Source organism: Platichthys flesus, chromosome 24 (genome assembly GCF_949316205.1).
Source record: "Platichthys flesus chromosome 24, fPlaFle2.1, whole genome shotgun sequence".
Lineage (NCBI taxonomy): Eukaryota > Metazoa > Chordata > Actinopteri > Pleuronectiformes > Pleuronectidae > Platichthys > Platichthys flesus.
Genome location: NC_084968.1, coordinates 1,239,812 through 1,263,418, shown reverse-complemented (window position 1 = coordinate 1,263,418; position 23,607 = coordinate 1,239,812). Strand labels below are relative to the sequence as shown.

At 41.5% G+C, this 23,607-nt stretch overlaps 4 protein-coding genes across 5 annotated transcripts; all 4 read right to left on the bottom strand.

The window, feature by feature from the left end:
• Window positions 1-166: 166 nt before the first annotated feature.
• Window positions 167-11,208, bottom strand: sf1 (splicing factor 1). The gene is made up of 12 exons (XM_062383801.1): window positions 10,812-11,208; window positions 10,120-10,248; window positions 8,324-8,399; window positions 5,437-5,589; window positions 4,644-4,733; window positions 4,379-4,562; window positions 4,106-4,221; window positions 3,835-3,942; window positions 3,543-3,738; window positions 3,201-3,441; window positions 2,827-2,991; window positions 167-1,453 (listed from the first exon to the last, which is right to left on the bottom strand). The coding sequence occupies exons 1-12, from the start codon at window positions 11,068-11,070 to the stop codon at window positions 1,125-1,127; spliced, it is 2,046 nt and encodes a 681-aa protein (XP_062239785.1). The 5' UTR covers window positions 11,071-11,208; the 3' UTR covers window positions 167-1,124.
• Window positions 11,209-12,598: 1,390 nt separating this feature from the next.
• LOC133949817 (RNA-binding protein 4.1-like) lies at window positions 12,599-15,439 on the bottom strand. The gene has a single exon (XM_062383818.1). The coding sequence runs from the start codon at window positions 14,374-14,376 to the stop codon at window positions 13,531-13,533; it is 846 nt and encodes a 281-aa protein (XP_062239802.1). The 5' UTR covers window positions 14,377-15,439; the 3' UTR covers window positions 12,599-13,530.
• On the bottom strand, window positions 14,409-18,083 carry LOC133949818 (RNA-binding protein 4.1-like). Its single transcript, XM_062383819.1, has 2 exons — window positions 17,193-18,083; window positions 14,409-15,946 (listed from the first exon to the last, which is right to left on the bottom strand). The coding sequence occupies exon 2, from the start codon at window positions 15,926-15,928 to the stop codon at window positions 15,500-15,502; it is 429 nt and encodes a 142-aa protein (XP_062239803.1). The 5' UTR covers window positions 15,929-15,946; window positions 17,193-18,083; the 3' UTR covers window positions 14,409-15,499.
• A 147-nt stretch (window positions 18,084-18,230) lies between these two features.
• LOC133949816 (RNA-binding protein 4.1-like) lies at window positions 18,231-22,404 on the bottom strand. 2 transcript variants are annotated; one of them, XM_062383816.1, is made up of 4 exons: window positions 22,336-22,404; window positions 21,161-21,590; window positions 20,043-20,803; window positions 18,231-19,861 (listed from the first exon to the last, which is right to left on the bottom strand). In XM_062383816.1, exons 2-3 carry the CDS (start codon window positions 21,570-21,572, stop codon window positions 20,058-20,060), a joined length of 1,158 nt encoding a protein of 385 aa, XP_062239800.1. In that variant the 5' UTR covers window positions 21,573-21,590; window positions 22,336-22,404; the 3' UTR covers window positions 18,231-19,861; window positions 20,043-20,057. The 2 variants fall into 2 exon arrangements, with proteins under 2 accessions (XP_062239800.1, XP_062239799.1); XM_062383815.1 differs by having other exon boundaries at window positions 18,231-20,803.
• Window positions 22,405-23,607: the final 1,203 nt, after the last annotated feature.

Below are 23,607 nucleotides of genomic sequence, written 5' to 3'. Positions count from 1 at the left end.
ATAAACACTGTGCATTTCCTTTTAAGTGAAGGCTTCCTGGAGACTTGAGAAGCAGAATACCCCTCTAGACAAAAAAACTTGTTATGCAACATGTTGAAGGAGGCAGCCTAAAAGGCCTTGCCTAAAAGGATATCCCTGAAATGAGACAAGTCTGCACAACAGGACAAAAAGGTGAAATGGATCAGTTTAATTCTAAACCAAGCAAGATTTCAACTGCTATTCATTCAGACTAGGGCCAAAACACTACAAACTAATTTCCAGAAAGAGTAAAACTATCATTTCCCCCCTCCAATTACTCGATGGCCACTGATACTTTTGTCCTTGAAGAAGCAACACTGCACACAGCATCTTATCAGAGCAGAGAGATGCAGAGAAAAGGGATATCAGATTCCCAACATTCAAGTAGTGCAGAGGTTCAGACACCAGCAGACTGCAATACCAAAGCCCCTTTTCAAACTCAGTGTCACCACTGAGATGCAGACGATTAACAAAAGTAATACATTTAAAAAAGAAAACTGGGAATTTCTGGAAATTAATCTGAGACAGTACTACAGAAAGGTTTTTCTGACAGAACTAAGATACACTTCACATCATGTTATTACAAAAATATCAATCTTATTCAACTCAAAGCAAACGTAAGGAGCCTGAAAGGAGTACAAATGTGGTGCTTAAAATTAAACATGCAAACTGAAGTTCAATATCTTAAATCCAATGAATCATGTTTTCAGGTTTGACTTAAACATTTGAGGCGATGAGACTATTCAGCATAAATGTTATCAAGCAGTTAATTTGGTAAACCAAGCATTACAAAGTATTGTAGAACAGCAGTACAAGTGGCCAGGAGCATCTTTTGTATGCACACAAGGATCTTTGTATTAATGTGAATTTAAAAACAAGAAAAATAACTAAGTTACACAAGTTTACAAATTGAGCTGACAGCCTTTCAGTAATTCAGAGAAGGCTTCACAATATCAAGGATCAATAAAAAATAAAGCACTAGTTATATTTTTTTCTGTGAGCATACACACAGAATTGCTCTATATAATATCAGTCCATTGGATACAATAGAACAATGTGCTGCAGCGTTGAAACTCTTCCGGGACGATGGTTCTTCTGTGGCAGACTTAATTCTGGGGTGGTGGAGGTGGGGGGGCAGGAGGCATGCCGAAGGGTGGCATGCCTGGTACCCCCATTCCCATCATGACAAAGTTGGAAGGGTCCATGGGTGGTGGGGGTGGTGGTGGTGCATACATCATGCCAGTCGAGCCGGGAGGTGGCGGAGGGGGAGGAGGAGGGGCGCCAGGGGGCAACGGTGGCTGGACGCCAGGGGGAGGCGGCACCATGGATGGGGTACCCATGGGTGGTGGGGGCTGGGCTCCCGAGACTGCAGGCTGCTGGGGCTGCTGCCATGGAGGCAGGGTGCCACTGCCAGGGCTGGACGTAGTGGTGGTATCTGAAGGGAGAAATAGAGGTTAACTCTTTACTGACATCGATAAAGTTTATTCCCCCCAAAGAACTTCTGTCAATCAGATCATCTGGCTCCAGAAAGAGCAGCCAGTATGGTTGCTTCAGACATTATAAAGTCCAGAGATGCCTTAGGGATTTGCATAATTAATCAATGAATTGATCATTAAGAATTTCATCGATGACATTATATTTTCATCGATGAAAACTATTGCATGTTCGCTATATGACAGGAGGTCGGAATATCCGAGTTGCCCTGAAGGCAGCACAGCGAGGATGTTAGCAGCTCGAGGAAGCAGCCCGATGCTAGCCTCCGCTGCTCGCTCGGCTTCATGTCCGCACACGGACCCTCAGTCCACGGGAAAGGGAACCCGGACAGACCTGGGTCTGGTTGAGGGGTTCCGGGAGTGAGGGCGTGACAACAACCGGACTAAGAGGTCGAGAACCGTCAAATCGAGCTAGCTCTCAGCAGCTAGCTGCTCTCTCATCGGGACTAACGAGTACAGCAGCGCATATTTTCAAGTGTAACCATTGAACTGATCCCGTTTAACTGCCACAAGAGTTGCTCACCTTGTAATAAAGATCACAATGAGGAAACACGCAGTGTTTTTTCTATTTTCACTGCATTTTTATATAGCCTATAAATAGTGAATTTTAATACAAAAATATTAATGATTAATCGTAAATCGATCGTTAATTCTCCCGACGATCGATTAAGAACTTAACTTAATCAAATGCCCATCCCTAGTAATCCTGTGGAGCAGGAGATGCTCCACAGGATTCTGTGGAGCAGGAGATGCTCCACAGGATTCACCCAGAGCGGTGATGCGATTTATAACACGTGACAGACACACACTCAAGAATAAAAACGCTCTGCAGAATTGTACTGTTGTGCATGCGTCTGAGCAGAGAATCTCCTGCTGCGTTGTACATGTGTGAAAGGCAAATGTTGGAGAAAGTCCAGACCCAAACTCGCCAGAGATCCTCCAAAGCTCATGTTCGAAATCGGCTTATGTGATGTTAAGTTGTGACCAGATTCAGATGACCTGAACTTTTTGATGACCAAACTGCATTTATTCAGATTTTAAAAAATAAAGATGATTAGTCTTCTGACTGTACCACTGTTAAGCAATTTTATCAATCCCATTGTTAGGGCCATTTTAGCACTTAATGCTAAACAGAGAACATTGTTTGCATTTCACTGTTTAATAAAGATAGTTTTGGCTTTTTTTTTGCGAAACATTTTATACCATATATAATAGACAAAACAATGCAACATACATTTTGCCATTCGACAGTTGAGTATACAGTACAGAGTGTATGACGGACAGGTTTTTTTATCAAGTTTTTGTGGGTTCTTACTCTGTTGCCAGGGCAGTGGTGTACTGGTTGCCATGCTGCTGGTTGGAGGGGGAGGTGGAGCCTGCTGTTGCCACGGAGGCAGTGGACCAGAAGGCGGGGGAGGTGGCTGGTTGCTTGGGGGAGGAGGTGGAGGGGGCATCATACCCATTGGAGGAGGCAGCAGACCTATGGAGGGGTAAAAACAGTGTTGTTATGGTCCCAAAGGTTGTTTTCTTTCTTGCCAAATTGAATGATCTTCATTCATCAAGCCACATTGAGGAGCTTGTAAATAACTGGATTACTCTTCTGGGCATTTCAAGACATTCAAGGACATGGAAATCTCAACAGTGATGTCTTAAAATCATTCAACATCTGCCAATTAAAAACGCTCTTACCCATAGGGTGTCCATGAGGTCCTGGACCCTGGCCCATGGGGGGAGGAGGAGGCTGCATCCAGGGGGGAGGCAGACCGTTGGGGTTTGGGGGTAGAGGGGGACCTCCCATGTTGGGCATGGGTGGAGGGTAGTTGTGGTGTCCTCCATGCCCACTGTGTCCTCCATGCCCACTATGTCCTCCATGCATGCCATGGTAGTTCCTGTTCTCAGATGGGGCAGAGTTCATCCAAGGAGGCCGGTTCTGACACACACACACACACACACACACACACACAATTAGGTCACAAAATAAACTTTTCTGTGGAAACCACAGCATGGAATCAAATGTGTCAGAAAACTTACCGGAGGTGGCTGGTTGTTGTTGGGGCCTGAGGATCGAGGTCCCCCCCCCTGGTTGTTGGAGTGTCCCCCTCCAGATGTGGGGACCGGGGCCTCTCCCAGCTCAGCCATTAGGGACAGGTACTCCTTGTCCATACGAGCCTTGTCCTGGGCCGACTGAGGAGGCTCACCACCTGTTGCTCTGTGGGCAGCAAATGTGCTAAACAGGGCAAAACAGCAAACATCGTTACAAAAACATAACTCATAACCAAACTGGAAATTTTTTACACGTTTTGTGGCTTGTTTAAGTGATCACCTGGTGTATTTGCAGTCAGAGGAGATGTGGCCAGCTCCACCACACTTGGTACAGAGGGTGGTGTTGGTAATGCTGCGTGGCTCTGCGTTTTGCCAAGGACGAAGGATCCTAAAGAAACGGAGACAATCGTCACTGGTGGACTGTAGCCTACACAAAGCAGAGTTGACTTTGCCCATAACTTAATATTTTCCCCTACTTCCACATCTATCACCAATGATCTGATCACTGAAATGTACATGCGGATTCACCACTGAGAGACATGTTCACTGACCTGTTGTCGTCTTCCCTCAGTGTGCCATTGAGTCTGGCAAGCTCCCTCAGCTGCATCTTTCGTAGGTCATTCTGATCCTCAGGTGTCTCGATGCCTTGCTTCAGGATGTTGCGTATCTGTAAATTTTGCAATATTAGCAATACATATTATACTTTACATAAGGCATGTTCCATGTATAGAGATAAATTCTGAAATGTTCACACGTGTGAAGCACTGAACAAAGATGGATCATTGAAAGGCAACAAGATAATCCGCACACTGGTGTTATCTAACCTGCTCCACAGCTTTCTTGACGTTCTCCATTGTGTTTGCAGTGACCAGGGCATGCAGAGGCTCATCCTCCCCTGGGAGCATCTGTCCATCCTTTCGGCCAACCTTCCCCTCCTTTACAGAACCTTTACCACGGATCATGATCTTGGCACAGCACTCTTTCTCAATGTTCTTCAGTGTGTTACCCCTGGTGAAACAAAAGGGAAACTTGGTCATTAACCAGCTTGTTTGTAGTATATAAAAACATGCAATATTAAGTCCAACTTACCGTGGCCCAATTAGCAGACCAACAAAGTTGATTTCAGGGTATTCATCCTGGGGAATCATAACTTTGTCATTGACTCTGGTGGCTGGAGGTCTGCAAGAATTGGATACAAGATCAGCATATACTAATATTACTTTAATACTTTCAGTACAGGTCACAGATAGAGTAGGGCTGTACATTTCCCCCAAATATCAAGTTAGACTAAATTTGACTGGACACAATTTGTTCAAATGTATTCAATCCAACTCCCAAGTTCCCCTAAACTGCTGCTAACATTTGAGACCACAGATTTACTGTGAGGCTGTCATATAATGCCGACAAACCGTCTCACTGTTAACTATTACTTTTCTGGTACGGTATAGAAGCCGAAATGCGTCCACACACCACTCCTCACATGCTCTGGTATCATGACGGTCTGTTCAGGACTTCTTTTCTAGCTAGTATCCTCCATTTTCCTGACAATGTAACATTACTTTCCTACATGACTGATAAATCAAGAGGGTGTACAGTAGGTCAGACTAACAGTGATCGCCCTTTGCTGGATTAGGATAAACTACTTCAGATGGACTGATGCGTTTCGAGCCTTAAAATATTGAAGTCGAATAGGTCATACAGGCAGGTTTCCTCGATGTTTGTGTTCCCCCAAAAAAGTGACAGCCCTAATACATATTGATCTGATTAAAACCAGTTACTGGTTTAAAAAGGTTGTCGCCAATGGTTGTATTCTATTTAATTAAAACTGACTGTTATGACAGCAGAAAGCTGAACATTTTTATAAAACACAGATAAATCTTACTTGTAGTCTGCAGGAGGCTTGAAGTCAGGGTTGAGTCCAACCATCTCAGTGATGAGGGAGTGGCGCTCTTCCTCGATCTTCTTCCTTGTGCGATACTCACGGGTGTTTAACCTCTTGCCCTCGCTGTTATATATGGGCTCAGGAGAGGGAGACCTGAAAACGGCAGACAAAAGACAGGAAATACAACATCAATACCTTTCTAGAATTGGAGCTCTGCAGGTTAACCATTACACTCGTCCTACAGCTAACTAAAGCTTTAGAAATTTAAATTCTTCCGTAGCAATTTCTAATCAACAGGTAATGATATATCTGATAAATTATGTTAAATTTAAATAGACATTTGGATCTACTGAGATAAATCTCAGAAAGAATGACTGATTAAGGGCCAGTGCAAGAGCAAACTAAAAGGAAAATAAAATTATATGGGAACTCTGCACTGACGTTTCAAAGGCTAGAGTCGATTAATTTATACAATTCAGGGTAAAACGGGGGCAACCAAAGCTGTATAGCGGTAATTAACCCAAAACAGTGGAGGGGAATCAACCACACAGAAAAAACGAAAAACAAATGAATGGCCATAACTAAACCTGCATACAGGATTGTTGGCCTATAAGAAAGGAAAGCTGGAGGTAAGAAAAAGGAACCAAAGCAAAATTCGCACTCCTAAGCAGAAACGCTGTCTTTGAGAGTTGCTTGGTGTTGACGTTGCGGAAGAGGTCCGTACCTCCCCTTGGATGCTGAAAACCTGTGTTGCTGCGTTAAGGAGGCTCTGTGCTTGAAAAAGGGTTAGGTTGACGTGGGGTAATTTGGGTTAGAGAAAAGGAATTAAGATTAGATATCCACCTTTTCCTATGCTCTCCCACCTGAGAGCCACATTTGTGTCCATGTGACGTGAAGAGGGGAAAAAAACGTTTTTCCTTTTATGCTTCAAACTTCCAACGGTGACAACCTGAAACATCCCCAGTTGGTTCTGTCACATAAGATTGGGGAGTGATTTATAAGAGTTCTGCTGCTCTGCAATTGACTTATTGGTTGCTGTGGAAATGTCTGATTATGATGAGGAACACTATGCAGTGTACAGATGGCAGGGACTCTAGCTAACAAAGGTCAATGTCACACACTCATGAGAGCAAGCCATTTCCTGTGGGAACAGATCCTTATGGAAACTATGTTATAAGCTATTGCGTCTTCGGCACCTAAAAAGTCCAGACTGAAAACTGGCACACGCCCCCCACTTTCCCTTCCCCCTGGTTGGAAATGTTAAGCCCTGCTACGAGAGAACTAGTTATCAGTATTGAAAAACCTATTGATCACTGATATAGCACAGTGAAGGCCACAAGTCATTACTGTCAAAAATATATAATTTCCAATGTGCAAGTCAGGAAAAGCAAAAAAAACTTGAGTCTGAATTATGAAATTAAATTAATTATATTCAAAGAGCCAATTCTATTTCAACTACAAGCCTAAAAAAGATCTTCAATGTCATTAAAACAATTATAAGTAGTGTATTGACCCAAGCCTGTTTCAAAGGAAAACGGTAATACATTGTACGTGTATTCATTCATAGGTTCACACAGTACTCTACATCAGACGAACAAGCAGTGGTTTTAACCTTCATGCAGTAAAAAGTGGGAGGCTAAATTTGAAGCAACAACTCCACTGACATGTCGAGTTAAATAGCAAATAGTCCTAAAAAACACCTAAACTCAACTAACATTGAACTACCTAGAGTGGGTTCCCAAAGCATTCATAGTCTACTCCTTTCCATTTGGAATACCATCGCCGGCAAAACTATTTTCATCTAATGTATTTGGCTTTCAAATACATAAGATTCAAACTTTGCTTGACGCTACACTGTGGTTTAACATAGATCTCACCAAACTGTAAACATTTATCTGACAAATCAATAAAAGTAAGAAACCACTCAACTCAAGGTCAACTTGCTAGCTTTTGGAAGCTTTAAAATTGGATCTCACCATCTTCTTCAGGAGATGGTAGTTTCTATGATCCTCTTCCTCCTCTGAGGAAGACGAGATTTTACTAAAACCTCCAAAAAAGCCAGAAAGTTAACCCGTCATTGAGTGTTTCTTTAGGTCAACTACTTCTGCCACAGTCAAGGAGAAATTGATGTCTAATTTTAAAATACAATATTTCTATTCATATAAATAAGTACTTAAAAAGGCACAAGAGCTACATTTTAACAGCTAATTATAATCTGCCCATTTCACTTTAATATATATAGAAATAAAAACTAATTTATGGACTGAACATTTCAGATGTATGTGGGTTTTGTAATTGTACACTGCCTGGAGTAAAAAAATGACTAAATGGTCAGTTAATTAGGATCTATTAGCTGAAACTAATGCAGTTTAATCAAACAGTCTTGAAGTTTATAATTATAATGTTTTGTTGAAACAGTTACTGACGGGCATTTACCAGTACATAATCGTTCTGCAGGCTGCAGCTCTGGTGCTGTTCACAACACAGCTGTCTAATTAGTGTCCAAATGTTTCACTTATCGTATTTTCAGAAAATCTAAATTTTTATTCAAGCCTTATTTAAAATGACGGACACTGATATCAGTCCCAGTATATGTAGAAAGATGTCTGCTTACTAGTGAGCAACTCATTAATTGACCTAATAAAGATAATAATGTAGATCAATTATCCTCTGGCATTAGGTTTTGGATAAGTGCATTAACCTAACATATTAAAAAAAAACTGCCCTTCAATTAGAAGATACCTAATTAAAATAACTACAAGCTTATTACTATACAATTTGATATTTAGACTAACAACCACATATATACAGAAAATCAACATTTTTCTTCCAAAAGTCAAGAAGGTAGAGAAAATGTTACTGTGCGAGGGTTTAATCGTTTTCCGACCTGTCCTCAGGGTTAACAGGGATTCCCAGGTCTCCTGTACGCAGTTTACGAGTCAGGTCTTCAATCTGCAGTTGGACTGGAAGAATTCAGGTTAGGAAAGAAAAACAAGGATGGAGAGAAATTTGGTTACCACAACAACATCAGGGAGACAACGCTCTGCACATGAGAGCACTGTCCCATTTATTACTAAGGTTAAACAACAAATGGTGAGTCTGTTTAGAAAAACAAAGGGAGATCAAATGAACATCTCATAAGACTAAGGCATTTCCCCAATACGTTCTAGAGGTAAATTTACATTAGCACAAACAGGACTAACCCTTTCTCAGACAATGAATCAACATGGCAACATGTCAGTAAAGGACTAGACTGTGATTCCTAAAAATGCCTTTACCATTTTTAACACCGGATGAGGTTTTTATCCAAGGAGACGGGGCTTCAGATACTGTAGTATATTGTGTTAAGAGGCTTTGGCATTTTAAGGACACAGCTGGTCTAAAAAAATATATAAATCACTGATTGGTCTATTTGTTTTCCAAGTTTCAATAAGAAAACGGGTGATGACCATCGCTCTTGTCACTCCATAGATCTAATACTGAGGGGCTGCAGTGACAAAGAAACAATCCTTATATATTGAAGGCAGTGAAAAAATAAATCAATCAGTCATCTCATGCACATCATGAAAATTGTAATGAAAATAACCCCCAAACAGAGATTAACTGATCACTGCAATGATTAGTCTGGATTAAAGAGATGAATATGTGGTCTGTGAATCGTGGCTGACAGAAATTGCATCTTCAAATGTTTCCCTTGGATCATTTTAGGGCGTCTACTACATGAGCAAAGGAAATGATAAATATGACAAGGAGAGGTGGGCACAGATGAATGTTTACATACCAAGGAAGTACAACCATTACCAATGAGTGAACATCAATAACAAAGTCAGTTATTGACAAAAGGTTTCATTTGCTTCAGAACACCCAGCTGAGGGCCTGTGAAGACAGTGTGTTGGTGCTTCACTGCTGCTGAAAGGCATATGTAGTACAAAACTGGAATCATATGATCCCCCTTTTTTTTTTGCAGGCCAAACTAAGAATACAATGAAATTGTTTCTCAATTTGATATGCCCACTAAACCAACTGGTTGAATAGTTTAAATATGATGGACTGTTTTGCCATTGAAGCAGCATTGCTCACACTTGGACCAATATAAACAGAAGCATACTTTAGCATGTTAGAACATTATGAGGAACGTCTCCATGCACAGGAACATTACTGATGATGTGTAAAGGGATCAGGCAAGACATGTAACAGTGACCTGCATTTCAGGACAGATATCAGCAAGCAGTGGTGTTTAATCATCTATGTCAAACTCCTCTTGCTAATGGGTGCCCGATGGTATGCAAACTGTAAGTACACCACAACGATCCTACATTAAAAGAGACATAAGCTTAATTGCCACCTTACATCATCAAGTTATAATCACTATGCATCAGAAGCTATTGCTTCATCTCAACAGTTGGAGCAGAATTAGACATTTCACTTTTGGTGTAACACAGAAATGTTACAGTGATTAGATGAAAGGGTAATTCAAAGTTGCTAATGCATCTTGTTGGTTCCTTAAGAGAGCTCTAGCTGTTGGGAACGCAGCAAACAGCACAGACTTGTAGCATTAACACTGGTATGCATCAAGTAAGAAAACTACAACCTCAAACAGATGCAATTGATGAGACATAACAAAACTGCATTTTAAATCAACGCAGTGACATTTTTAACCAGAGATAATTAATAAACATTTACCTATATAAGCTCTTTCCTGATCCCGGGTCAATCCAGGTGGAATAACAGTGGGCATGCCTGGTATGACCGTCTTCTGGTCAGGCGTCTCGCTGCTCCAACGACTCTTCTTCCTGGATTTCTTACCGAAATCTACCGAGAAACGGGGGATTTAGTGCATTTTGGTTGCGGCTTCGACGCACGTTACAGGATGAACGTCAATTGAAGCACCAATTGACATGACCTTGCAAAACAGCGGAGTTGACAAGCGATGAGAAGTTACGATCCATAAAGCTGGGCTCAACATATCATCCTTTAAATTTGAGAGAAATAGCAGAGTGCAGTCGTCAAGTATTATATTACTCATTAAACATGTAACTTACATCTCAGCTCTGTGTTAACTTCCTCATGATACAAGAAACGTTTAACTGCAGCCATATGGCTAGCTGAGCCTTTGATTTGAGTTCAATGTGATACATGTTATCATGGTAAAAGCAAATCTCTAAAGTCACCAAACTAACGTTCATGTTGCACTTATATCAATTTATCGATTTACATTGGCATTGTCTTCTCCATTTCGTGCAGGGCATGACGCGAGGCCTCTGACGTCAGGCCATGTTAGTTAGCTACATTAGCTGGCTAGCTAGCTAGCATTAACCCATGCCGCATCAAGTGCTTGTTGTGTTCGCGGGATATTGCGTTGGTCGTTAATTTACCTGGGCTTACTAGTCCGGCCCCCGGCGGCGGTTGTGGAGCCTGGTTCGAAAACCCTGGCGCCGGGCTGAACTGGTGTGGCTGTGGAAAAGTTGCGACAGGCATCGGGGGCTGGAAAGCTTGTATCGCAGGGAAGGATGCGGGTGGCGCCGGCACAGGCATCAGCCCGTTCCCCGAACCAGGCCCAGCGTCAAATCCTCGTTTAGCGCCGATACTGGGGTGCAACTTCCCTAAGGGAGTCGCATTTGCTCCCGTGGCCATTTTCAAAAAAAACTGCAAAGTTTCTGTAAAACGTCAGTCGACTCAGGTATAAATTGGTTTAAAGTGGGAGAATATCTTACGGAGCATCCGCCGCAGACACTACTCACAATTCTTCAATCAAAATGGCGCCGCACAGAAAACCACAAAGAATGATCCGCTGTAGATTAAAGGCATTCCTATTGGCCAGGCTAAGACACTCCCCTTGATCCTCATTATCTATGATGATTGGCTGATTCGGCTATCAATAGTAATAATATATTATTACGGACACGTAGTCGTGACGCCATATCCGACCTGCTTTTGTTGGTGATTGACGAAACAGGCAGAAAAAGAAAATCATCCACGACACAAACCAAATCTACGACTCTTTAAAATCTCCAAGAAAAACTCTATTTACAATGAAGAAGTGTAATTATAAATGTCATTACCAAACAACAGAAGTCCGAGTCATTTTTATTTTGTTAAAATTAAATTCATTTAGAATACATGACTTTAGATGTTTTGTTTTTACCAGTGTTTGGAGTTGGATCTTTTTTATTTAAAGATTTGGAAAGGTATAGTCAATAATTACTGCTCAATCAACTGAACACTAAATAAAATTACAAAAACACGGTGTTTTAATAACAAGAACTGTTACTGAATCTAACTGAGATACTTTTCAATGATAACATAATAATACATCTTATTGATATAGGGCTTTCAAAGTCGCTGGACACATGGTGAACATGCACTTCACTTTTTTCATATCTTGTGCATGTACATTACATTTCTTTCAATGATCCATTTTTGCCTTATTCCCATTTGCACAACTCTAATCCTATAAACTGTGTGCCCTTTAACAGCATACTGTGTTGTACTATGTTTTGATTACTCAATATGTTGTGTACATGTTCTATATACTTACGATAAATTGAATTATACCACTTATGTCCTGTACATAGCAGAACTGCCCATAAAGTTGACTCTGACATTGGATACGTTAATATTTCAGCTTATCTGGTCAGAATTATCTTTTTACATTAAAAAGAAAACCATTTCTGTACATTGTCAGACAGCGTATACATAATACAATTTTTGAGAATGTGATTTAACCAAACAACGATATCTGCCAGTAGGAGTGCCTAGTGTCTGGCTGTGGCTGAAAGGGTGCAGCGGTCCGTCTCCTCACCAGAAGGTGGGCATGTCTGCAGATGGAAGATGTTGATTCAATCAGCTGAATCAGAACTGTGATATTGTAGGTAAAAGTTATAAGAGCAGAAAGCAGATCATTTAGAGTTCAAAAAGTGTCATGTGGAGATTGAATATCCCTGCAAGAGAACACACAACTACGTGTTCAATATTATTATTATGATTCTTACTCACAATTTAACTTTACTTCATATAACCTGACACCAACTAAGTCCCTTGCTTGTGGTTGCGATCACTGAGCTAATCTTCCAATTTTAACTTTCTGTATTGAAATTCCAACTGATGAGCATTAATTACATGGATCATAATACCGGATTATTCAGTACAACACACAAACGACTCACAGTCTATGAACCGATTTTAATCAAGACAGACAGCACAAGCAACTGATGTCATTTTCTCATTGAACTAAAACATATGTTTAAAGCTTGAAGCCTCATATTTATCACAGCACTGAAAATAAATTGAATACAAGTGATGTGACTACTAAAAAACAAGACCAAAATGCAGCTTGGAAAGTTCTTCAACATAATTTCACAAATAAGTTTCATATTACCCAACTATAAAAGTATAATAATTTTTCATTTTGTGCAGGTCTATATTTGTACAGGTTTGACATTTGACCCCCATCCCTCCCATTGAACAATGTAGGTGATGAGGCATAAGGTATTGAGATTTATTTAGCCATTGCTTTATATATGCAGTAACAAGGTAAACATACATCAATACAAATAAGTAGACAGAAATACAAAAAAAAAAACCTGGAAATAATTCATAAAATGTTATAAACATAACCCTAAGACTCACCTCTAAAACATGCACCATGCATTAATTTGATGTGTTTTTATTAAATGAATGAATCATAAATATTGTATGAACATACAACTATTATCTGGGGGGGGGGGGGGGGGGGCTTGTTCATCAGTCTCTGCACTTTCACATTAAACTACGCCATTTCAGAACTGCACCAATATCACAACATGTAAATAGGAAGATGAACGGACGTCAACTGAGCATTAGTTGCTCAGCATTTTGTAGTATAAGCTGGAATGAGATCACAGCGTAATGTGAGTGCATTCAACCATTTCCACTGAATTCTAGCTTTTGGAATATTGGAAAGCTTTATTGTCACCTTGTCCACACTACCAACACGTGTCAAATATACAGGGCTGACATTCCCCCTAATATTACCAATGAGACACAGTGTAACATTTCATTTTTAGTAATTCCAATTGAACATGGGCTATCCTATCTTGCTGTATGGGACACCGATTAGTATGCATATCTTGTCCGCTCAGCACCGGGATCCCGAGGATGTTCATAGGCAGTGCTTCTTGGGAGGGTCAGCCCCGGGGAAAGGCGCGAACGATCAAATGCGTATCCATCTGCCTCAGCAGGGACTCTCCGTATCGGACTCCGGTCACGTGCATAGTATGAGGAGACTGGGGCTGGTGGAGGAGGGAGGGGAGGGCACTTGTATGGGTCAAGGCTAGAGGGGGGCAGACGGTCCCGAATAATAGCTATGGAGGCGGTTGATGGAGCAGGTAAGGGGACGGCGCCGCGTTCCTCGAAATAACTGCCTCCGTAAGAATTGGCCCTGTACTTTTCATAGTAGTCTCCAACACTGTACGGATCCCTTTCCTCGTAAGGTGACCGTCGCATCGGGTAGGCTGGTACCGCGCCATAGAGTGAGCCATTGCCCCGGTATGCCACCTCGCTCCCATACATCTGAGCCATGCTCTGATCAGCAACAGAGCTTATGCCATAACCTGGGTGCGGCCCGTATCTCATTGCACTCTCATAGCCCGCACCCCTTCTGTACCCCGCCATCGTGCTGTGACCAGAACCACGGGAAAAAACATGTACAGGAGCATAGCCGCCACCATAATCGGGTTCACCAGTGAAGTCTGGATGAAAACCACTGTCGTGACCACGCCCGCCAAATCTCGAGGCATCGTATCCATCAGACTCTGGCTCTGAACCGTTTTTGAGGAGGCCATTTTGGTCTAGAGGGCACTCTTTGGACCAGTGGCCTTCCTGCCCGCAACGATAACAACCCGATCTTTCTCCCATTCCCGGCGCAGTACGCAGGCGGCTAGTCGAAAGCTTCACGCTCATCAGTTTGCCTTAAAAAGAAAAGACTCAATAAGGACTTATGCCTGCATTTATTCCAAATAATATATTTGACATTTCTTGTCTGGTATACAAAGGTCCCATAATCCGTCAGTCAAGGAAAAAAATCGTCACTCTACGCCAATGTCACAATAAAACATGGCCTATGATTGGTGAATTAGACAGTCCAGTTATTAAAGCTGAAATCCGTAACATTTCAATTCTTTTTTGCATCCCGCAGTAAAAAACTGTATCTTCATGGATGTTCATTCATTAACAAGTACTGACCAAACCCTTTGAAATGATCTGCATTGTGAACTCATTTACAATGAACCAACACAATCTATTTGAAATAAAAATGATCTAAGCTGGTTGCTGCCAAAGGACGATCAACCAGTTATTAAATTCAAAACTTCACTCCCCTTTTCACCAGCACTGGGAATGTTTAATGGATGTGTTGAATTCTTGTTATAAGCTTTAGCAGTTTGTGTTTGTCTGTACTCAGTAACTCAGATGATATACGATTTTATGAATATTTAATGCAGAAAATCTTTCGTACAACAGTACACCAAAACCGCTGAATTATCACAGAAGAGTGCCAGGAAGCTTGAAATCCGAACTTCCTCATCAGTTTGTCAGCTCAAATTATCATTTCTGCATCTGCGTGACGCAGAAATTATCATTTGAGCCATAATCTGTCCACGTTTCAGAGAGCACCGAAAAAATGACCGCACAGAGAAACACGTGCATGCTGACCATATGAAATATAAACAGTTTTGGTGTACATCCTGTCCTTACTGGATGCAGCTGAGTTTTGATTGGTTAAAATACACAGATGGTTTGTTCCTTCTAGTATAAAACTGACCGGCGGTGGAAATCATAAATTACAGTAAGTGTCTAGTTGTGTTTTTCTACAATGTACTAAACAGACGGATATTACCAACGACATTACGGATACCAGCTTTAAAATTAGTATTTGGGTCAGCATTACTTTCTTCAGCTTAGCAATATCCCTTCATCTTTCTCTTTGTACTCACCTGAAACACATCCACAACTTACCTGTCAATTCATAAGAACATGATTAAATAATCTACATACAATATATATGTAATAAAGGGAAAGGTCCCCATTAAGCCCGGCCCAAGAGTTCACCTTTAAAAGCTGTGTTGTCTAAATGATTAATGGCCTCCATGGCATCCTCCATTTGCTCCATGTGAACAAATGCATAGTTTTTTACTATGTCACACTCCACCACGGAACCAAACTCTTCAAACTTAGCCCTCAGCTCCTGGTTGGTACAAGCGATGTTGCCAACGTGTAGTTTGGTGGATCCTTTTATATTGCCACGGCTCAACTCTACATTCATGGGCTGGCCATTTAGCTCATAATGGTGGAGGTTGCGGATGGCCTCTTCTGCCTCCGATTTGTTATCCATGTGCACGAAGCCAAAGTTCTTGACGATGGTACATTCCGAAATCTTGCCGTACTGGGAGAACAGAGAACGTAGCTCATCTGATGTGGTGTCAGCGGACAAGTTCCCAATGAATAGTTTTACCATTTTGGAGATGCCAGGTCACTAAGGAAGGAGAGGAAATCAAGATTATTGGTACGACAAGTCTGCTGACGCAATCAAGAGATATATCAGTTAATTTATGGCTAAAATATTATTGATGTATTAATGTTTTTACCTTGATTAACATTTATTCATGAACGATTCGGCAAATTGTATTGAGACAATCACCACCATAATATGTTAAGTGATGTAATTAAAACCTACTAACAATGGATATCCACTAAACAGTGACAATATCCACACTCATTTATATTTTGTGGGAGAAAAAAAACCCACTGAATCAAAGATAATTTGACTTAGGGTTTAATATCTATGTGACAAGCTCTGTCTTACAATAATACAACCGCATGCCATATGTGTATGTTAAGTCAATAGAAATAAATTGAATTTGGAGAGGTGTGCACATGCATTGAGAGAACAATTAAAAAAGTGATGCATGCTTAAACAAATGCACAAAGTTGAACATTTACTGTGTTTGAAGCCAGAGTTATCTACACATACATATGGTTGACAAGTGTAAATACCAATATTCCATGCCCCACTTAGTACATACCTTGTTTACAATTGGTTATAAACCAGGTATGGAGAATGTATATAAACAAATATATTTGGATATAGCTGTATTTAAGCTGCAGGTACCTGCATTTCTCCCCCTGCTAAACTGGGTTTACCTGTACACACATCTAGCAGCTCCAAATAACTGGGGCAAATGAGCCAACGGTGAATATTATTAAATGTGTAGTTGATTTGGATCTGACTGACACTGGTTAGCATGGATGGAGACCACTGATTTATTGAGCCCTGTACCGAGTACCTTAAATGCAAAGGCAACAACTTTTTAACAACAACTCCTCACTTGTCTTTGGCCTCAACCGGAACAATCTGCAGACGTGTGCTGCTTTGTTGAATTGTGCACATGTCCCTAGTGGCACCCATCGCCCGCACGTTGTCCATTGACAGGAAGAGCAGCTCGCTTCTATTAGCCGCAGCGAGCTAACCAGGTCGGTTCACTTAGCACGTTTGGCGCAGAAGTCTACATCCCTGCTTCACTCGATCCAGTTCCGTAACACGCTCCCCCACGTTTAATGTGCTGGACGCCCATTGTACATCTCTGCGTTATCTTAGCACGTATGAATGAAAGAGGCTAAGTTCATTCTATATCCCCTTCCAAACTAAAACGCTCTGGCTAACTCTCGTAGCAAAGCTAGCGTTTTGTGTTGCATTCATTTCGCGGTGCCATATGTCCTACCTTCAGCAGCTGCACTGTGTGTTGGGAACCTCGCAGGATGAAATGGCGGCTGCTTTTTCACCCAGTGACGAACGCTACGCTACATTAGCGGCTCGTGACCAGGCACACACAGTGCTACACACGGAGCTGCGGCTAACTGTTAGCTCCGCTGCGGAAGAAGCACACCCTGGTGCCCGCAAAACCATGGTTATGGGCACGTACCTTCAGTGTTACTACTCTGTAATAATTGCTTTTAAGAAATAAAACGCCTTTGAAGAACCAGTTCTTTCTATAGAGGGCAGATTTATATTCCACATGTCATCAAATCCCCATTCTTGTTTCTAGCTGGAGTGAGTGTGACTGTTATTTTTAGCAGATTATCACTGTCACATCTGCAATTATTCAGGGAATGTGCCAGTAAAACCTGTGATTGCTTGAATTTAAGTTTAAATTCTTTCCATTATGTCTATTGAGTAGTTATAACCTTAGATTTATTTACAGGATAATACAAGAAAGTCGGAAAATATGTATGTTTTACGAGGTTTTCTTCCTTTCGCAGACAATTGTGACCAGTGGCTTGCGGCTGATTAGATTGTACTTTGTGGAGTTAGGTTTCTTGTGTTTGTTGTTTTGGTCTGGGCTCCCCCTGGGTAAAAATACTTTGATGCTGCGCTCCTACCCTAGATGGGAGCGTATCAAGCATAATACTTATTACAGTACATGTTCTGCGATGGGTATTAATTCTGTCTGGTTTGAAGCAATATTCCATCTGGTTAACACTGAAAACCCACATCAGAGCACTACTGCTTGTGGCATAATTTTTAATGACTTACATTAATGTCAGCAAACATGGGTTTCAACTTGTGTAAATTATGATATCGAAAACACATCCAAATTTCCCATGGAGCTGAATTTAACACGGAGAAAATTAAGTTATAAAACTATGATCTTCATGACGAAAAACTCCAAATGAGAGAAGTTGGAAGAGCAGTCCCGCTTCACCTACAACCAAAGTTAGACAAAACTAAACAGGGTTTCAAAAACACAAAAACAAAAATGTCAAGACCAAAATTATTTTGGCTTTATTAAAAATCATACTCAGTTTAGTTTTTTTTGTGTATGCTGGTACTTCCACAGCTAGTAAGAAAAATATAAACTCCAAAGCCATCTATATTCAAAACTTACACAGGCACCCTTAACAAAGAAAGTACCTCATGACTTGTACAGCCGCAGCCCTGCCTCACATTTCTGTATCTGCTTTAGCTTTAATACGTATACAACACACATCCACCCCACACTGAAACCCTACCTTTGATGGGGTTTGTATTATTTTCAGTGGGAAGAAAACTAATATTTTGATGCACAATGCCTAACAGCCAATATTCTGGTTTGGTTTTACCATTTTTAGTTCTTTTATATATATATATTTTATGAACACATTGCAACTCTGAAAAAATGAGAGGCTGGAATGTTTGAGATTATTTTTTCTTACCTTCAATTTGTTCACTCAGCACCTTTCCCAAATAATCACAGTTCTATTATGTTTCCTAAATGAACACAAGGCCAAGTCAGTTACATGGATATGGATTCAATAATCGGTTGTCTTCTTCAGTGTGAATCACTGTCCATTCATTTTCTACAGAGTTTTGTTGTACACCCCAAACCAGGGAGATTTCGGTGTTTTCACCCTCTCAGGGGAAAACTACTGGTTTTAGCTGTCAAAGAGTACGAACCAGATTAAGATTATTCAATACAAATTTTCCTCTTTATCCACATCCATATAATGGACTTGGATCAAATGAGACGTGTGCTGAGGGGTAAGATGAGGCTATACTGCACCACAAGCAAATGATTCATAATACTACATGGGTTAACCTGATTCCCAATTGGAAAATAAAGTCAAATGTTTACATATTAAAAAAGGAACAAAAGCACTTCAGCTGGATTTATAGTCAATTCAAATAGTTAAAAGGAGTTCAATGTGTCGACTTACTGAATAAAGAGACTTCTTCCATGGGATTGCTGTGTTTATGTTCATTAATCTTTACAGAGGGTCCATCTTTAACTTCCATATTGTTGTCTTCCCCATCTACATCAGAATCAGCAAGATGTGGGGGAAAAAACTCAATCCCACAGCCAATCGCAATTCTTGCTGTTCCCACATGGTTTCTTCAACCCTGCACTATTTTCATTTTTCAGAAGATTCACACCAACTGTAGTGTAGCCAATTGTGTAATCTTATAGACTATGTGTATGGCACAGCTTCTTTACATAGAGGTATAAATCCAGCTTTCTTTAAGTGAAAAACAAAATCCAAGCAATTCACATTTGCTCAATTAAACAATTTGCAAATCGTGAGGAACAAACACGGTTAAGAAAAAAAAGACATGGCTAAAAACTGAGCTGAAAAACTGCAGAACAAGTGAAAAAATTATTGTTTTATACAACATAAATGTTTAACAGTGCAGTTTTCTAATCACCATCATCCTTATTGAAAACAGAATATGTGAATGTGACTGGAAGGACAATTCATCTGCAGGCAACTGGCCTCTCAGGTGCCCTGAAGATGCCAACACAATTTCCAAACTTTCCGCATCTCATATGCTTAGCCGCACATTGCGCGGATAGATGGAATCATGTAGATCGAAGATATGACGGCAAAAGAAAAGTCCCGCAGTTCACAAATAGACCTACAAAGAGAGCAAAGCAATACCCTTTCAGAAAGGGGGTTTAATCCCTAAATATTTGCAGCACAGCCTCTAACAAATTAGCCAGATCCCAGTGCACACAGAGCAGAAGTGTTTTTACATAAAAATGTCCCCTTATCATTAAATCAAATATTCTGTCATGGATGTTTACTATGCTGCTCACCTTGGCCCCGTGGTTTTAGTAAGGCGCGTAACGTGGCGCATAATGATCCTTGGGTCGCGGAGTAGCGTAGGTGCTCCTGGAGGACACCGGTGACAGCCGTGTGCGCTCATAGGTGTAGCCGGCCGCAGAGACGGGTACTCGTCCGATCGGGTTGCGGTCTTGTGCATAGTAAGCGGCAGCTGAAGCGGCCGCTACAGGTGGAGGCGGTGGCCGACGGTCGTACGGATCGACACCGGAGGAGAGCTTTGAAAGGGAGGAAGGGGGGGGTGGGGGAGGGGGGAGATAAGACATGCGACGATCCTCGAAATAGCTTGAGCCATAAGGCCGAGCTCTGTACTTCTCATAATAGTCAACACTGCTATAAAGGCGGTCACGATCATAAGGTGATGGCCTGTCAGCATAGGAGCCTGCTGGTCTGCCTCCATATCTATCCCCCAGCTCAGAGCCGTAGCCACTGAGCCTGCGAGGGGGTGGAGGGATACCACCCGCATAACTACCCAGACTATACGCAGAGCCACCCATGTAATCAGCTCCTGGAGGTGGGGCCATTCCGTAGCTGCCCCTGCCATAACCTGGGGGACCGCGTGGGGGGACCCGGCCGCTGTGACCTCTCTCGTCATCACCGTGGCTATCGCTCCGACCGTTTGGACAGTCTTTCGACCAGTGACCATGTTTCCCGCAGACATAGCAGCCGGTATGTTCTCCCATTCCCGGGGCAGTGCGAAGCCGACTGGTGGACAGCTGTACGCTCATCAGCTTGCCTTGTAGGGAGAGAGAAGAAACGCATGAGACCGTAGGATTCTGATACGAAAAGGCTCTTACCGTCTATAAAACACGTTAAATTAATTTAACGTTTAACGGCAATCCCTGGGCGAAGCGAAATAACCTTCAGGGCCATGTGCAGAGGATTATATTCACCAGTCACTGGTGCCAAAGTTACAAGAGATTACTTTCAGTCCACCTGCAATGAAGGCAAAGTTTATCCAAACTTTCTCTCTCTGTGTAAAATGAGCTAGAGGATTTTACTAGGCCTGAGAGCTCTACAGCGACAGAACAGCATCCAAATTTGAATCTACAGACAGTAAAGACAACAAATGTTCTGCTGCCCGAGAGTTCACCTTTAAAGGCTGTGTTGTCCATCTTACTGATGGCATCCATGGCATCCTCCACTCGCTCCATGTGAATAAATGCATAGTCCTTCACTATGTCACATTCCACCACTGAGCCAAAATCTTCAAACTTTGCCCGCAGAACATCACAAGTGATTCCTTCGCCAAGGTTACTGACGTGCAGCTTGGTGGTGGACTTGGGCCTCCCTTTGCTCATCTCCACGTTCATACGCCAGCCATGCAACTGGTGTTGGTGGAGGTTCTGAATGGCCACCTCTGCTTCCGAGATGTTGTTCATATGAACAAACCCGTAATTTTTGACGATGTCACATTCCGCAACTTTGCCGTACTTCTCGAAAAGTTCGCGCAGCTCCTCGGGTGTGGTGTTGCAGGCCAGATTGCCGATAAAAATCTTCACCATGATGAAGTTCGGTGTGTCCTGGTGGATTCAAAATGATATGTCAGTCACAAGGGAATAACCACAACCAATAATAAGTGGGTACATTGCACAGTTTCATGTTCATTTTGGATTGTGTACTTTATGGGGCTGGTGACTGGGAGAGCAAAATATATAGTTGCTGTTATTACACCTTCCTTAATAGAGAAAACTGGATTGCAATATACTATAATGCACTTTTTCGACCATAACATTATAACTCAGATAAGAGGCAGAATTGGTTAGAAGGCTGTTTCCTTAGATTTAATATTTTTTGCTTGTTACTGAGATAAGCTAAGTGTCCATTCGTATGCAACTTCATACCATGTATTTTTACATTGGCCAAGTACGTCATTATCTCTCTGACGTTAGCAAGCGTAGCGTAAACATGGCTAAGCTAGCGACTTGTACCAGCTAGCTTAGCCATATTGTAGGCTGTTAAGAGTTTTCGTTGTGTTTGACATTTCTTAGAAAAATAAACTCATCTGATCTCACTGTGCGTTAAATTAAGCAAACAATGCTCACTTCGCACTGCGTCAGTATGTCAGTGTAATGGCGCTCTGATAGAGATGCATGTATTCAGGAAGCTACTACGTTAGCTGGCTTGCTAACAAGTTACGGGCAAACATCCGCCCTCCAGCTCAGCCCGTATGTTTAAGATTTATAACAACGTCACAGTGAACGACACATATATCAACTTCCTCGAGTATATCTAACTGTTTTTAATAAGCATAAATCTCTATCTCACCAGTAAACCGACGTAGGCCTCGACACAAATGAATGAAAGTGAAATGGCGTTGTTGCAGACGGTTATTCTTCCCTTTTTTCTAGATTTATGCTGTAGGCTACCAGCGTCATTGGGCCTCTACCGCCACCTAGTGTGTTGGAGTCATTCAGCCCCTACACCAGGCCTCTTCAATTAGTTTGGAGCTGGGCCGGTTCTTGAAACTGAGGCAAAGTCAGGGGCCGGAGGATATGAGTGATCACGGTAACAAGAAATTACAACAACATACTGAAGGAGTCAATCTATTTTATTTTGTAAAAGCTTTACAACATATGCCCAAGGATTCAAAAATCTAACCAGGTGAGCAATAACCAAGCCATATTAACAGACAATTGGAGAAATGCAATTTACTAACAAAAACATGAACTTCATTGTACATAGCTGTACCAGCAAAATTTTACTGGTCATTATCCTCAATACTTAAGATTAAACTGATTGAGTGACAGGCAGAATCAAATGTATCTCCACCAACAACGTGCACTGCATGGAACTGAATAGAATTGCAACAACTTAAAAGTGCATGGTAGTCTATCAAGGAAATGTGTTTCAAAATGAATCACTCAGATCAGGTGAACTGTATCAGTTGTTTAGAATTTACTTAGAACAACTTCCAAGTGCACCAACAAATACAAAATAAAACTGCATAGTAGGCCTCTGAATCGAATTACCACATGACAATGCATGACAATTAATGAGGTGAATAACATCATAATTAAATCATACTGTTACAAAAATGAACCTTAATTGCTTGCTTGACTAACATGCCTATTAAATTGCATGTTATTTGCCCATATCTGCCATAAAGAAAATTCAACCTATGTCACTAGAAGGGCTCCGTATGTGGCAGATAAATACGACAAGATATAATGATATACGACTAGCATAAAAACTGGGGTATTTTCTAAATATAATAATAATAAATGTGAAACTGAGGTGTATTCTTATGCAACTTTATTAGCAGCGTACTCGTAACATTGCACCAACAACACAACAGTGAGTAACAATGATTTAATCACAAATAAAAAACAACAATAAGTGCATGAAAAATATAACTAACCACAACGCTGAATCAGTGGAAGCCCTGAGCCTGTTTCTCTGCAACAAGGCGGTCCCATCTAGGGCTAATAGTGACAATAACACCCAAAGTGTGTTGCTGATGTCCAGTCTACAGTGGCGGTTTTGGGCACGGGCGAACCGGGCAGCCGCCCGGGGCGGCACTTTTTCATGACACGTGGG

Coding starts and splice junctions, on each gene's coding strand:
- LOC133949817 (XM_062383818.1), bottom strand. CDS start 14,376: ATGAGCGTGAAGCTTTCGACTAGCCGCCTGCGTACTGCGCCGGGAATG.
- sf1 (XM_062383801.1), bottom strand. CDS start 11,070: ATGGCCACGGGAGCAAATGCGACTCCCTTAGGGAAGTTGCACCCCAGT. Junction 5,590..8,323: donor CCTGTTAACCCTGAGGACAG/GTCGGAAAACGA, acceptor TGCCGTTTTCAG/GTCTCCCTCTCCTGAGCCCA. Junction 4,563..4,643: donor GGTCTGCTAATTGGGCCACG/GTAAGTTGGACT, acceptor TTGTTTCACCAG/GGGTAACACACTGAAGAACA.
- LOC133949816 (XM_062383815.1), bottom strand. CDS start 21,572: ATGGTGAAGATTTTTATCGGCAATCTGGCCTGCAACACCACACCCGAG. Junction 20,804..21,160: donor GGACAACACAGCCTTTAAAG/GTGAACTCTCGG, acceptor TCTCCCTACAAG/GCAAGCTGATGAGCGTACAG.
- LOC133949818 (XM_062383819.1), bottom strand. CDS start 15,928: ATGGTAAAACTATTCATTGGGAACTTGTCCGCTGACACCACATCAGAT.